The sequence below is a fragment of the Myotis yumanensis genome, unplaced genomic scaffold, assembly GCF_028538775.1.
Source record: "Myotis yumanensis isolate MYYU_CA2020_CCGP unplaced genomic scaffold, mMyoYum1.0.hap1 SCAF_5, whole genome shotgun sequence".
NCBI lineage: Eukaryota > Metazoa > Chordata > Mammalia > Chiroptera > Vespertilionidae > Myotis > Myotis yumanensis.
In genome coordinates, this window is record NW_027223756.1 from 21,559,017 (window position 1) to 21,575,278 (window position 16,262).

Below are 16,262 nucleotides of genomic sequence, written 5' to 3' on the forward strand. Positions count from 1 at the left end.
TAGTAACTGGATATCGGGTTCCATTATGGCACACAGCACACAGGCTTCTGGGTGTGGAATGAACTGAGCCTGTGAAATTGTTCAGTTGACAGAATCAAACACTTGACCTAACTATTTTTTTAAACTTGATTTATTAATGAGGACTAATAAAAGCTTATTGGAGTGTTACGTTTGTTCATGATATCTGTTCTACTTATGATACTTTGATGTATTTGAACAAAGAAAGTAGATGCCATTTAATGAATAAAATAGTTTAATTGAACAAGGTGGAAACCTAATAATGTCTTTTTATTTTCTTTTAAAGTTATTCCTTATTGATTTTGGTTTGGCCAAAAAGTACAGAGACAACAGGACAAGGCAACACATACCATACAGAGAAGATAAAAATCTCACTGGCACTGCCCGATATGCTAGCATCAATGCACATCTTGGTATTGAACAGAGGTGAGTTTGACAGTTGAATGTGTTAATAAAATTCATAGCAAAATCCATTGATGTGTTTTTTTTTAATATTTCAGTTAGTTTCTTACAGTATCTAAAGATATCTCTTGGCTGAGTATTTGAAGGGTGCTTATTAAATCTTTTACCTGCTGCTTTAGCCAGTGCAGAGAAGCCAATTAAATGAGGCCTTTTTGTTTTCTTTGTTGAAGGTCATCCCTTAGGAAGAAAAATACTGCATGGTGAAAAGTTAGATGTATATATGCAATTTTATCATGATGTTTATATTTGCAGCTGAAGATAGTACTCATTTTCTTAATGCTGATCTTGAGCTTTTATATTTTAGTGATACAAGTTGAGTTTTGGGGAAGACTATAAGTTATTTTTACGAGGAAAATGTTATCTGAGTACTAATGAACCAAAAGGGGTTGGTGGATCATCTTCTGTCCTACTCTTGCATACCATAAATTAATAGCATCTAGTTTGAATAAATCTTCATAATCTCTGCTGTTTCTTGGCTTGAGTTGTAGGTTTTCATGTTCTCCATCTTTTATAAATCATTTTTTGCTCCTTAAACCAAGCTTAGAAAATACCCATGAATATCTGAATACTCTGGGTTAAACTGATTTCACATTTTCTATAGGTCAAAGTATTACCAGTTCTTAAATACATAGATCTGTCTGAATGTATGTATGTATGTATGTATGTGATAGTTGACCCTTGAACAAGTCAGGTTTGAACTGCTCTGGTCTGTTGAATGTGGTCAATTGAAAGAAGTCTGCATATAAGTGTAGCCTTGCATTTCAAACCTGTGTTGTTCAAGGGTTGAGAGAAAGAGAGATCATATAGATGTTTAATTAGGTTTACATTAATTTATTTCAACCTCGATAAAGTTATGAGGTTCTGCAAAACTTAACAAGAGTTCTGCTCTTTGGTTTGGAAAGTTGTTTAGCTAAATCCTTTTTGCTCTTCTCTAAAAATTACGTTGCAAGGCAATGTTAGATTTTACAATCTGGGATTCTATGAGTTTTATTTAGAAGTAACCCATTAATGAACATTTTTATTACCGTAACTATGTACCTTTTTTGTACAAGACACCAAATTGCTCTCTCCTCACTTGACAAAATTCTTTCTGTGTACCTGGCTTTCTTTCACGTTTTTCATAATAATTTCAGCTTATAAATTTACATTTTCTTTTCTAGTCGCCGGGACGACATGGAATCATTAGGATATGTTTTGATGTATTTTAATAGAACCAGCCTGCCATGGCAAGGATTAAAGGTAAACCAGACTCAAATGACCAGTTTTTGTTTTTTAATTTATCTTTATTTTTGAAAGTATTACAGATGTTACCCTTTTATTCCCCTCTCCACCCCACACCCCCTCTTTTGTTTTAAGAGTACAAATAATATTGGGGATGAACTTTAAGTCTCTTTCAAATAGGAGGTGTTCTAAAATGGAATTACTTTATTTTTACTTTTTATTGGGAAATAAAATCTGATCATTTCAGTAAGAATAAGCTAATAGAATCCCACATTCATACCTGAAGAACACACATTTTTGGGAGACAGGAAGCCAGGTACTCATTGGCAACCAGAAGCTTTATCTGGATAGAAGTTAACATGGGCTAAGAAATTAGGTGGAGACGTTCTCATTTTGATGTGTTGCCATTATACTTTTGTGTACAGTAAAACTGGTTTAGCCAGTAATACTAGCTGTATTATTTAATTATCCTAACATTTCTTTTGTGTGTATTAATGATAAATATCTGTGTCTTAGAATTGAATGGCTATGTTATATGTTAATATTTTATTCATCCTTTAAAGGAAAATGGTGTCTGTATTTTTTTTTAATTATCTGTGAGACTAGGAACTTGTTTTGTGTTTATGTGTTGGTAGCTTTATTCATTATTAATATTTTTCATTGGAAAGGTATTTTGACTTAGCACCAGTTATTTTTATTGCTTTTTTTTCTTCTTCTTCTTCTTTTTAAGAGGAAGGGAGAGGGATAGAGAGATAGAAACATCAATGAGAGAGACATCATTGATCGGCTGCCCCTTCCATGCCTTCCACAGGGATCAAGCCTGCAACCCAGGCATAGGCCCTGACCGGGAATTGAACCGATGGCCTCTTGGTTCCTGGTTCGATGCTCAACCGCTGAGCTACACTGGCCGGGTGGCACGAGTTATTAATGTCACTAAATGATGGGCTCATTTTTTTGTGTTGATTTGCTTATATCTTTGCTCTTGTGTTGACTATGGGTTAAGAAAATTTCAAATTTGACCACCCATGTTTTATTTAAATCATATATATCTTCATGTTCCTGTTAGACTCACCCTCTCTTAATAGCTAAAAATGTTATTGAAATAGAAACCCATATAGAAATTAACAATTTGGCGGGGGTGGGGGACTTAAATATGTTGTACTTTGGGGTTTGTTTAAATCTAGGTTATGTTCTCTTGAATCTTAAGTTTACATTTGTGTCTAGTATGTTAAACTAATAAGGATCTCAGTAATACTGAACATGTCTGTGTGGTTTGATTCTTTTCCACAGGCTGCAACAAAGAAACAAAAATATGAAAAAATTAGTGAAAAGAAGATGTCCACTCCTGTGGAAGTTTTATGTAAGGTAGGTGTACATGCTTGATTTTGTTTTAATATAAATGATCCACGAACAAAAAGAAATACTTTTCTTGCCATCTCTGGAACTTAAACATCGTTTTAGGAGCTAGCCATTTGCCGTTAAGTGTGTATTTTACTGTTTCTGGTTTCTTTGAGCTCTGTCATCTGTTAAAAATTATAGGGAAAATAAGAGAGCAGGCAAACTTTTTTAATGGAGCCTCACTAATTTATGAGAGATATTACATTTTAAAATATTCTAAATTAAAAAACGACATCGACAGTTGGTACAAAAGGAGTAGGGAAACAAAGGCTAGCAGATCAGAACAAAATAAAATAGTACATGTGTGACAATATAGATGACTGAATCAGGCTTATTTATTTCTCTGAAATCTCAAACTTTGTAGAGAAGCACGTGAGTTTAGAATGGAAAGAGGTTCTGTGGGAAACCATGGCTAACATGAAAGAAGACCACATGATTGTCTTTTAGACTGTTGAATACCTGAAATAATGAGAAAATAGTATGTAATTACATAATTGGTGATAGAAAGTAGAAATCAGCACGATTGAATAGTACTCTGGAGGGGATAATTGGTGATATCTTTATGTGTCTCCCCATTCACACATTTGTTTTCCCCTTTTATACATATCCTATATAGTAAAGGGTAATATGCAAATCGACCAAAAGGCGGAATGACCGGTCACTATGACACAACACTGACCACCAAGGAGCAGACACTCAATGCAGGAGCTGCCCCTTCGTGGTCAGTGCGCTCCCACAGTTGGAGCGCTGCTCAGCCACAAGCCAGCTGATTGCTGATGGCTGGTGAGCCCAGCGGCCCGCCTCCACAGCAACACGAGTGCTCCCGGATGGGCTCAGGGGGATACACACACACACACACACACACACACAGTGCACGAATGTCATGCCTGGTGGAGTGGGAGACTATGATCTTTTCTGAGACACCTTGGGATTCATTGTTTCAAATCATGAAATAAATTTATTTATTTATTTATTTATTTATTTATTTATTTATTTTACTGACCTCTGGCTGTGTAGGACTGGCCAGGGCTATGTCCCATCCAGCCAGGTCCTCCCCAGACAGCAAACCAGCATCCCTCTGCCTCACCTTTAATCGTACAGTCTTATGTCTCATTCCTTTGCTCTCCACTCTCAAAGAGGCATCTGACATTGTGCCCAAAGGAGTAATTTTTGTCCAAGGACTAAGAATTTGGCAGGTGGAGGAGGGAGGGCATGCAAAGTTGCCCCTAAAAATTTTTTATTTTACTTTATTGATTTTTTTACAGAGAAGAAGGGAGAGGGATAGAGTTAGAAACATCGATTAGCTGCCTCCTGCATGCCCCCCAGTGGGGATGTGCCCGCAACCAAGGTACATGCCCTTGACCGGAATCGAACCTGGGACCCTTCAGTCCGCAGGCTGATGGTCTATCCACTGAGCCAAACCAGTTAGGGCAATTACGAAATATATTTTAGGTTAATAAGTAAAACGTTATGTTGTAATTCACCCAAATAACTTAAAAACCCATATGCTTCAAGAAGCAAAACATATTTTCTATAGACTACATTTCCATGGAACAGAAAGATTCATTTGTCTCATTAGAAAAGTCAGCCATTTTTCCGGAAGAGAAAGGATTGTAACAGTCTCTACGTGTGGACTACATCTTAATTTTGGTGTAGAAATTGTGGGCTATGACTGTCTTTTGGATTAGCCACATACAGTTGATTCAGTGTGTAGTAAATACAGAAGTATTAGGTATTACTATAAAATAGTGAGAATGTTTTAAATCTGGTTAAGAGTTTAAAAACAAAGATATATAATATATTCATGACTTTATTTTCAGATGTTCACCCTAGAAAATAAAATAGCATAAGAGTACTTTGTAAAACTTAAAACTGTTTATATCAATACAATCATTAAAAATAAATGTTGCAAATAAATCCATTCTATCCTGCCTTGTTCTAGATGTGAGAAATTCATTGAAATCGTAAGGTTGTGCGAAGAGACTTTTAACTTACCTCCCTTCACTTTCACATTTACTGAAGGCGAGGAGATGTAGGGATTTTTGTTATTTTAATGCTTTGCACATTTACATTCTTGGTGGCAAAATACTTTTGATGACTAATATCTACAGCCTTAAATGTTTATAAACATCTTTGAGAATCTTCCTTAGGAAATTGAACATGGAAAAAGTTTATGCCCACAGATGTGATTATTAGTATTGTTTATTAAAAAAAAGTTGGGCTCCCCTAAATGTCTAGTTAAAGGGTACAAGTTAATTTTGATGTATTCGTAAGGTCTGCTGTTATGCAGCCAACACAGAGGTTTATGAAGCAGTTGGAAATAACAACAGGGTGCTTGCAATATAATGTTAATGGGGAAAAAATATTTCTCTACCAGTATTAAATGATAAAGTAATAATAAGGTGGTCAAGATGGTAAACTTTTGTTAATTTTATGAGGATACCAAATCAGTTATTTTACTTTCAGATCATCCAATAAAGTAGTAAACCCCCTCCTCAAATACATATTTTGCTTGTATTCAAATGCATTGATTTTTCTATCTTGAAATAAGTTGTTTTGTTTTGTTTTTAACTTTTTCTTTTACTCTTGAACTTACAGGGGTTTCCTGCAGAATTTGCCATGTACTTAAACTATTGTCGTGGGCTGCGCTTTGAGGAAGCCCCAGATTACATGTATCTGAGGCAGCTATTTCGCATTCTTTTCAGGTCAGTTTTTAAAGTGTTCAAGACTCTAAAGTCCAGTGAAGGGGGATTAGTTAAATTTACTCAACATATCTATTCTGACAAGTGGAAAATTAAAGTGGGCCCAACCAACATGAGTAAAATTTTAAGAAATTGATTTTGTTTGGCTTTTTACCACTTGTAGTATTAATGTACTTGAAATTATTTTAGTTTGGGATGGATAAACAGTTGAATCAAGCTCAAAGTAGAATCAAACTTTTCCACAATAATTGCATTTTACATTACATCTTAGTGACATTGGTGGCCCATGGAAGTCTCCAACTTTGGTACAGGACCTTATTCAATACCAAAATGAAAAGCAATTAAAATATCAGTCATAGAGTGTTTGATAGCGGGGAGGCAGGCCAAATTCTAGGAGTCCCTTGGTGCAACCCAGAATTGGTCTTGGAGAGGGGAGGGGTGAGATAAAGTACACGGGGTTGGATTTCATAAGAATTGGAGGTAATCCTCTAACCCCAGAAAAGTCTTCCCAAGCCACTAGCATAGATCTCTCTCTTACAAACTTAGAGTCCCATTCCTGCTCTATTTGTTTTCAGCAGTACCTCCTTGTTATGATTATTCCCACAAGATAATTGACAGTGTTTTTGCTATTCATGCTGCCTTCCATTCCCACCCTCTTGCCCCTTTTAAGAAAGTTTAAAGGCAGCTTTTTTTTAACAGTAGAGGATTTATTATCAAATATAGCAGACCAAATGTGGTGACATCATTTTCCTCCCACTTTATCCTGACATTTATAAAGTGAGAATTAATTAAATGAATGGTTAAAAAAACCAGTAGGGAAAGAAATCTTTTGGAAGTTACCACCCTTAAGAGAAAATACTCAATTCCTTTAAAAAATGCCCTGTCTTGAAAGTTCAGTTGTGTATTAAACTAGAGTCTTATTGAAGAATTAACATATAATTTTATATTTTCCAGAACCCTGAACCACCAATATGACTACACATTTGATTGGACAATGTTAAAGCAGAAAGCAGCACAGCAGGCAGCCTCTTCAAGTGGGCAGGGTCAACAGGCCCAAACCCCCACAGGCAAGCAAACTGACAAAACCAAGAGTAACATGAAAGGTTAGTAGCCAAGAACCAAGTGACGTTACAGGGGAAAAAAATTGAACACAAAATTGGGTAATTCATTCATTTCTAACAGTGTTAGATCGAGGAGGTGGTTTTAAAATACATAAAAATTTGGCTTTGTTTAAAAAAAAAAAACGTCCTTGGAAAATTTGACTACTAACTTTAAACCCAAATGTCCTTGTTGATATATACATGTATATGTATTTGTGCATACATATATGTGTGTATATTATATCATTTCCTCTTGGGATTTTGGGTCATTTTTAACAGCTGCATCTTTTTTACTCATTCATTAACTCTTTCCAAAATAAACATTTGGTGTTGGGAATATGGTATAGTCAATAAATCCAAAATCCTAGACCTAACACTTGTTGATTTTTAATAATGAAGCTGGTTAGCCATGATGTCTTGACTTTCTTTCAGACTAACAGTGTTAAGAATTTTTTCTGCATGTTAATGCTTTAGCATTTAAAATGGAATATTGTGAACACGATCTGATTTCAAGAGGTGAGTCTGAGTTTGGCATTGCCCCAAAGTGTCTATCTTCTCAGTTGTAGAGCATCTAGTTTAAGCTCTTAAATGCTGAAATAACTGAAAAGCTCGACACATAAATCTCTTATCTAATATTTACCTACATGTGTTCTTTAATTTCCAAATGATCTTTTGCTTTTGGCTTGCTTTTTTTTTTTTTTTAAATCATGCTAATATTCAACATCTAGGAGTCCGATGTGGAATTGAATTCTGCAGTTAGGCCTTGCAAATTGAAAAAAAAAAAAAAAAAAAAACTGGGGCAAATGCCATTGAACTGCTAGTCTGTTTCTGTCTTTCTCCAGCACTCTTGGTGCTATAGGAGTAGAACTGTTAGGATACAGCTCCATTTCTTATTGCTGTTGTCATACAGTTCAACTCCTGTGTTTCGTGCTTTTTGTTTGTTTTTTCCCCCCTTTCTAGGGCTTACCTCCTAATACCTGCCTACTTTCTAGAAGTAGTGGGCAGGTAAAGTTTGGGGGCTTTAATTATTTAATTTCTGAATGACTGCTCTAGTCTGAACTTGGTCTTCTTTGATCCATATTTTTAGTGTTGTGTTTAAACTATTTTGTAATAAAAAAATAGGCTCTACTCTGAGGATACTTTATAAGAAATATAATTAACTGATGTCATCCTCATCCCAGCAGCTCATCTATTAGGAATGAAGTAGAGATGCTTCCGTGGTGGTCAGGATTCACAGTTGAAGTTTTAATGTAGTGAGGGTCCTTAGACAATGAAATTTCAGCTCAGGATAGCAAACACTAATGCTTGCCCAGTGTTCTGCCTGTGCAACTCACTTGGGACTTAATTGCCCCTTTTGAGTGTTTTAATCATTGTATAACTAATCATAGCACCAAAATATAGAAGAAATGCTACTGTTTAGGTAAGACAACCTAGAGTCTCTAAACTGAGGCCTTGGTACATCTGACACCTATAGTATATTAGCTTTTTCTCACACACTGAAACCAATTTTTGCCTAAAGCTAGCTGGGATAATAGGATCATCATGATTTGCAGTTTCTAGAACTAAAATTAGATTGAAATAGCAGCTGACCTAGAACATTTCACTTCAGGCATTCAGCAGCCTTCAGAAAGAATTATACCTTATTTTGAGCTAGTTTCATTGTTAGTTTACTGTGTATTTCTTACTCAATAAACAAGTAAAATTTTTGTCCTGCCCTGCCCTATCCAGGTCTTAAGGATGAGCAGTTGGATCCACTGAGTTAGTATATTTCCTTGGGAAAAAAATTAAACTTAAGTTTAATCCTTACTTTGTAGCTATTTTTTTATAAAAAACAACTTAAAATCTTACAAAAATCTTATAGCATTATTAGACACAGGTTATACGAATTGTTACATTAAAATGGACTTTGCTTAAAACACATCACATGTCATTGACTACTTTCAGAGATGAATGTCCATGCGGTATAATTTGACCCCAAGCAAAATATTGCTTGCAACTAAAATGTGCCATCCCACAGAATACAAACAACAAAATTCTTTTTGATCTTTGACTTCTTGAAAACATTTATTTTGGACATAGAACTTAGTGCCCCAGCAAATTTTACACAAAACAGGGTTTTCAATGGGTTTGAAGGTGGCTTGAAATGAGTAAGGGGAGCCAATTCCCCTGACCTTAACCCCAGCCATTTCTGGGTGATCCATCCATTAAGAAATGGTTGAAGTATGGAGTTTGAAAGTCGGTCTACTTATTCCCGATTCCAATCTCTAGTTTGGGGGAGAATGAGAAAGAAAGATCAGTTGGCCGCCTCCACACACGCCCTAACCAGGGATTGAACCTGCTACCTAGGGTATGTGCCCTGACCGGGAATCCAAACCCGAGACCCTTCCGTGCACGGGATGATGTTCCAACCAACTGAGCCACACTGGCCAGGGCTAGAAGGTGCTTTTCAAATGCATCCTGTCGATTTGTTATGCACGGAGTTATATTTTCAGAGTTTTCCACATCAGAATTTAGTTTCTTAAATGAATCTTCAGCAAGTAGAACTTTTTATCACAGGAATATCTATTCCTGGAAAAATCCCCCAAATGGTGGCATTCACTAATATATTTTATGTGATTATTTTTATTTTTGAAAAATCTATATCTAATGTTTCTTCATAGAAAGCTATAATGACTTGTTTTAGCAATTCACTTAAAAATGTCCAAAGACTGTAAAAGTCTGAATTCAGCTAAGAAAGGTTTATTATATGTAATAGGCTTCTATCCTAATTACTTTTCTAAAGAAAAGATCTTTTGAAATGTTCCATTCCAAAGCCCATCAAAAGAATGATACAAGAAACAAGTGTTTCTCCTAATGCCTACTGTGCTCTGTACTAGTTTTCAGTGCTCAGGTATCACATGATTATAATTATTGTTTTTATACATGTTAAAGAGAAAAAGAAAAGATTCACTCCTGATACACTTCCTCCAAGTACTTTTCAAGACATTTAAAAAGTAAAGGAAAAGGAAATATTTTTAAGATATTACCAATCCAATTAAGTTGCTCATTTCTTTAGTTAAGGGCAGAGATGGGAGAATTTCAGAAGGTAATAAACCAAAGGTTGATCCTCACATAAGTCTACGGCTCTTATCACCTTAACCCATCTATCAATCAGTTCACTACTCCAGCCATCAGTACTAAGCATAGTTTTGTCATAAGTACTTGGATGTCAAATTGTTGGCATTCAAGAGATTAGTAATGGTTTTTCATCACATTATCCTACCATATCCATGGTCTTCCTTGAATTACCTTCCAGTATTTACTGGGCTTCACCTACCATTTATGTCTAGCTTAACTTTTTCTGACTTCACCAATTGCTGCTAGGAACGTGGCTGGTCACTTAGCAACGTAACCCAAATCACAGGGGAAGACCTTGAAATATCTGGAGCGACTGGTGTGCTCTGAATACACTCAGTTCAAGGAAGTACCCGGGAGCTGCATCTGCTTGCTGAAATTTTTGTCAGCTTTTTTCACTGTGGAACAATAAACCTGGAGAGAAGAGAACTAAAGCAAATGAACAGGAAATGAAGATGAGTGTGCAAGAGTTGATTTGTGATGATTTGAAGCCCACATCTTCAAGGCTTGCCGGACCTGTCAAACTTTGCAACCTGTCAGATTGTCTGGATGATACAACCATTCAGAAGACCCAGAAGAGTGTCACTGTGACTCAGTGGAGTATAATGCAGACCATCTACCATTTGGGGAAGGAATCAATTGTAACAGGTATTTTAAAGTTCTGCAAACTCAGAGATCTGTAGCAGAATGAATTCTGTGACAGGAAAGACAAGAAATCAGATCATCAGTCTGTTTTTTAATGCAGTTTAGGGATGATGTATACTTGGTATACTTAAGCTGTCATTTATCTTATTTACAGTGATAAAAATAAAATCTTTTTCCTTTATCTTTCCTAATATAATGCTTTTCTGTGGAGAAGGAAGAGCTATTATAGGTTCTTTAATTTTTTTCTTTAACTTTTATACTGCCAATCTGCTTCAGATTCTGTCAGCTTGATTCTGTGTGACCAAAAAAAGAAAACCACATAAGCATGTTATAGGAAAAGTTAATTAATATAAATGACATTACATAGTAATGAATATGAATATTATATTTAAAAATTTTTTAAAGTTAATGTCTTATACTGTGAAAGGATTTTAAAAGCCCATCATAAACTTTTAAGCCTTACTATAATTGCATAAAAATCCCTTTGAACTAGTTTGTGGCTCTATAAAAAATTTTCAGGGACATCTGAATTTAATTCACAAATAGGAGCAGATACATACTTTTCATATTGAGGGATAGAATCTCCTGGTTAGTTATATAAAAATAAACATTTTTTTTCTTTCACAGATTTAAAAAGAAACTTAAATATAGCTATTAACTCTTGGATCTGTCACAGTAACCCTCCAAACCTGTTTTAACTTTTCTTTCCCCTCTTTTTTTAGGAACAAAGGCACCCATTTTTTATTTTAACTGTTGTTGCAGTGAAGATGAGTTTGAACTTTGAGAAACCTGGAGATGCCACCTAAACTACAAGATCAAAACCAAGCACACTGGGGAAAAGAATGCTTAGTACTTGAAGATGGAATGTCGGATACCTCCTGGATGCTCCTATTGAGTTGTTGGGGTTTTTTTTCTGAACAAACTTTAGTAACATCTTAGGACAATTCACTGGAGAAACATTGATCCCTGGGCGGAGTGTCCTACCTACTACCGGCTAACCTGAAGAGTTCAATCTGGATTTGACTGTTGTATTGTACCAGGAATATTGTTAGGCTAGCCTTTAACCAATCCATAACAATTGTAATTAATTGACCTAGCAGTTCTTCAAATCATATTAAAAGATGAACAGATAAAATTCTTACCTAGATATAATTTTTATCCCTGTTAAAAACACAAGAGTTTTAAAAATATGCCTCCAATGTAACATATTTCCTTTTTAGTTTGTTAGTGACTATGGTTCCCATTTAAAGCTGTTTAAATATTCAACATAGTAATTATTCAATATAATTATGTAAGCAAGCTATGATAAAAGAAAACCCAATATTCATAGTTGTGAAAACTTTTTTTATGGCATTTAAGAATAATTGCAGTACTTTAAATCAAATGCTCATCACAAAAAAGGTCATTTTATTTCACTAATTCATACATAGTTTTAATTTGCTTTAAAATACTCTGTATTTTAAAATTGGTATTAGATTACAGAATATGGTCAGATTTTTAAATCAGGTTTGATTTGGTAGCCTTTCTTTTTTAATGGCTTACCTTGGTAATCCTATCAATAATATATACCAGGTAATGATATTCCTTGTGGTAAAGTACATTTTCAGAAAGTTTCTTTTATTTTTGGCATTTGCTTTATGAACATAGTACTTGGGACAGGCAATAAAGATCTGTTTGTTCCTAGCCTTGTTTTAGGCACTATGGAGAGACAAGGAAGTGTAGCACAGTATTTTTATTAAATGAATGAAGATGACTTTCTGACTTCAGATAAAAGACAAACTCCTAGTTAGCAAGTGAGAGAATATTTCAAAAAAGGAGCAGTTTGTGATTGACAGAAATATGGTTTGTGCTAAGGAAGTGAGAGATCAAATAGATCTGACTATAAGGGTAACATGCCTTTACGTGTAGCCCAGTAAGCATGTCAAACATGTGGGCCACCAGCCGCGAGTTTCACATGCTTGCCCTAGAGCAGTGATGGTGAACCTTTTGAGCTCGGCGTGTCAGCATTTTGAAAAACCCTAACTTATTTTTTATATTTATTTTATATATTTAAATGCCATTTAACAAAGAAAAATCAACAAAAAAATGAGTTCGCGTGTCACCTCTGACACGCGTGTCATAGGTTTGCCATCACTGCCCTAGAGTCTAATTGTGGCTGAGGGGAGTGTTTGTAGGGTGGGAAGGCATGAGAAGTAAATAAAGCCAAAAGAGCAACCTATCTACATTTTCAAATCAGAGACAAAAACCTAGCCTTTTAAATGCAACTGATGGAGATAAAAAAATTTTGAGTCCAAAGTTTCTTTTTAAAAAACCATATTCAGTTTTGTGTTCAGTGGAATAACTTAAATAATTATGCCTTGAATACATTTATTTAAACTTATTGTTCCTTATTTGTATCAGAAATAATGTGCAGAAAAATCCTACTCATACATAGTATGATTAAAACTATACTTTCCATTTGTTAGGACAATCTGTTTTCCATCTATTTGACAAATAGTTGTAAACAATATGTTCTAGGTACTAGAAGCACAGAAATAAAATTAAAAAAACAGACTTATAGGAATTACCATTATTTCTGTAGCTTGAGGATTGTATGCTGATTGAGAGGCTTTAAGTCACTGCACACTATTCCTACCTAGAAATATCCAGAACAAAAACGTTTCTTATTTTTCTGTTTTGATTTTTTTATAAAAAAAAGCAGCTCATGATTTTCAAATAGATAAAAATCAAGTCACAATTCTAAAGTAATCATTGGCTCAGATCTAACTAATTTCCTTAATTTGGGTGTGATCTAACTAATTTCCTTAATTTGGGTGTGGCTTAAGAATTTTTTTTAACTTGGAATTTTAACCTTTTATTCCTGTTTTACTTATTTATTTATTTTTTTTACAGGTTTCTAAGCATGAATCAAGGAACAGAAGAAGCAGTGCAGATGATCGGAGCAGCATTTGTTTCTCCCAAAATCTAGAAATTTTAGTTCATATGTACACTAGCCAGTGGTTGTGGACAACCATTTACTTGGTGTAAAGAACTTAATTTCAGTATAAACTGGCTCTGGGCAGCATTGGTGATGCTGTGTCCCGAGTTGTAGCCGCTGTAATTGTGAATATTAACTGAGATAGTGAAACATGGTGTCCAGTTTTCTATTGCATTTTTTTCAAGTGGAAAAGTTAACTAAATGGTTGACACCACAAATTGGTGGAGAAATTGTGCATATGCCAATTTTTTGTTAAAATCTTTTTCTTTGAACTATACTGCTTTGAGATCTCATTTCAGAAGAACGGCATGAACAGTCTTCAGCCACAGTTGTGATGGTTGTAAATGCTCACAATTGTGCATTCTTAGGGTTTATCCACCCCTGGGGTTTGCAAGTTGTTCACTTAAAACATTCTTAAAATGGTTGGCTTCTTGTTTGCAAGCCAGCTGATAACGGTAGCAACCAAAGATTCCAGTGTTTGAGCATATGAAAGACTGCCTGCTTACCTGTGCTAGAAATAACAGCATCTAAAGTGAAGACTTAAGAAAAACTTAGTGACTACTAGATTATCCTTAGGACTCTGCATTAACTCTATAATGTTCTTGGTATTAAAAAAAAAAAAAGCATATTTGTCACAGAAATTTAGTTAACATCTTAAAACTGAATATGTATGTATGTTGCTTAGATAAATGTAATCACTGTAAACATCTATATGATCTGGGATTTTGTTTTTATTTTGAAATGGGAGCTTTTTGTTTACAAGTTCATTAAAAACTAAAAACTGTTTCTGTAAGGAAATGAGGGTTGTTTTTTTAAACAACAAAAATGCCTTGCTGAGTCACTATGAAATCAAAATCTCCCCAATTTTTTAATAGACTACTTCAAGCCATTTGTTACATAAAACCCCTTTGTAAATCATTTTAGGTTTAGTGTTAAAACTGTTACTCAAATTAAACTTTTGGTCTGGAGGAGAAAGGCATTCTTTTTTTCTTTTTTTAAATGACTTGCAGGCACAAATACCTAGTGCTGCAACTGCTAGGACTTGGTTATTGTAACTCCAGCAGCCTCAGACTAACAGCTGGACTGATTTTGGATAAATGAAAGCATTAAAGGGTTTAATTGCAGAATGAAGTTTTTCTTTAAATTTTTTGTTAATTGGCTCTGAGCAGATTGACTCTTAACCTTGAAGAACATCACACCATGTGAGATTAATGTGATCATTGACCCTCCCTAACCCACTCATTTTCTGTAAATTTTCTGCACTTGTCTCAATCTTATATGCGGCTCTTTTCTTTTTCAGACCCAAGAGAAAGATTAGTTGACTTCTTTTTTAACTGTAATTTATTCATTTAGAGCATGTCAGAATAAATTTAAAAGTACTTTCGTCTGAAAATGCTGCCTATTGTGTAAAAAAAATGTAGGTGTTTTGTAAAATAATCTTGAAATTGTAAATTGACACTAGTTTGGTCAGATTGTGTCAAGCTTAATTTTTCTTTTTTATTTCAAAACTACTTCAGCAATAATTCCGTGATTACTACATATATTAGCACCATCATAACTGCAGAAATCATGAGTATGAAGTTGTGGGGTAGGCAGCTTCGCTTCTTTTCTATCCACCCATGTCAGTTAAGGTATTTGTTTCTTGACTAATAAACCCTTTGAAACTTTTAGCCAGAAATCAGTCTCATAAAGCTATTTTTGAGTATAGCTTGTGTAAAATAAAAATGTTTAGCTTTGGTAATAACTTTTCCAAGCTGAACTCCCTCTAGCAAGATATTTTTCAGTGCTTTTATTTACTATGCACTTAGACTATGCACTTTTTCTGAAATATTTTTGTAACACTTTTTTGTATTTTTGCCATTTGAAAAGGTTGTGGTGTAGTTGGTCTGTAATTAAGTTGCAGATTTATAACTGCTGTTAGCTTTGTAAATCAAAATATAGGTGTTTTTGTCCTGGTATATCGTCATTCCATCTGCAGCTGGAGCTGGAATCCCATTGATCTTCTAGCTACCATTCATTTTCTTCTCAGTTCACAAAAGAAGAATTTGAAACTCAGTGAATGCTGTTTACTAATCCTGTTGGGAGATGAATCTCATTCCACCAAAATTAAATTATGTTTTTCCACTAAAATGATGATACAAGTTGAAGACACATCACTGAAATTGGAAGACCTCACCACTTAAGGCTCCACAATGGCTCACTCAGCTGAACTCTAGGTTACTACTATTTACTTTGTTCACCCATTGGGGGTGGGGGGTTACAGGTTTTTTTTAATGTTGGGAGATGGCCATTCTAACTACTGTTGAATGTCTGTTTTGGGAAGGTATAACAAGAAAATAAAAAAATATATATGAAGGGAGAGACTGGTTATCTCCTCCCCATATGGTTGTGCTCATGCTCCTAAGGCTTACAAGTAGAATCTTGGGGGGGGGGGGGGGGGGGGTTGCTTTTATTATATTTTATCAACAAGTATTAAGAGATATTTTTATCTCTACCAGTCCTTGCAGTACTATTTAATGTTTTAAACAGAGTATACTGTAACAATTACAAACTTAATTTCATTACAATAAAAGAGAACAAACAAGGATTTTTAAAACCCGAGCCAATGAGCTAGTTTTCCCTGAT

The 16,262-nt window shown here is 34.9% G+C and overlaps 1 protein-coding gene across 9 annotated transcripts in view; it reads left to right on the forward strand.

Moving 5' to 3' along the window:
* The window catches only part of CSNK1A1 (casein kinase 1 alpha 1), a 43,295-nt gene extending 27,277 nt beyond the window's left edge, over nucleotides 1–16,018 (forward strand). Inside the window, exons 6-12 of one of the 9 annotated variants that reach the window (XM_070414628.1) lie at nucleotides 305–444; nucleotides 1,641–1,719; nucleotides 2,992–3,066; nucleotides 5,698–5,804; nucleotides 6,756–6,868; nucleotides 8,630–8,659; nucleotides 13,553–16,018. In XM_070414628.1, coding sequence (XP_070270729.1) covers nucleotides 305–444; nucleotides 1,641–1,719; nucleotides 2,992–3,066; nucleotides 5,698–5,804; nucleotides 6,756–6,868; nucleotides 8,630–8,659; nucleotides 13,553–13,560 — 552 coding nt within the window. In that variant the 3' untranslated portion in view covers nucleotides 13,561–16,018. Of the gene's footprint in view, nucleotides 1–304; nucleotides 445–1,640; nucleotides 1,720–2,991; nucleotides 3,067–5,697; nucleotides 5,805–6,755; nucleotides 6,910–8,629; nucleotides 8,665–10,264; nucleotides 10,464–13,552 lie in introns of those variants that run through there. The other 8 variants (XM_070414624.1, XM_070414629.1, XM_070414626.1 and 5 more) reach the window with 8 other exon arrangements.
* The last annotated feature ends 244 nt before the right edge of the window (nucleotides 16,019–16,262 follow it).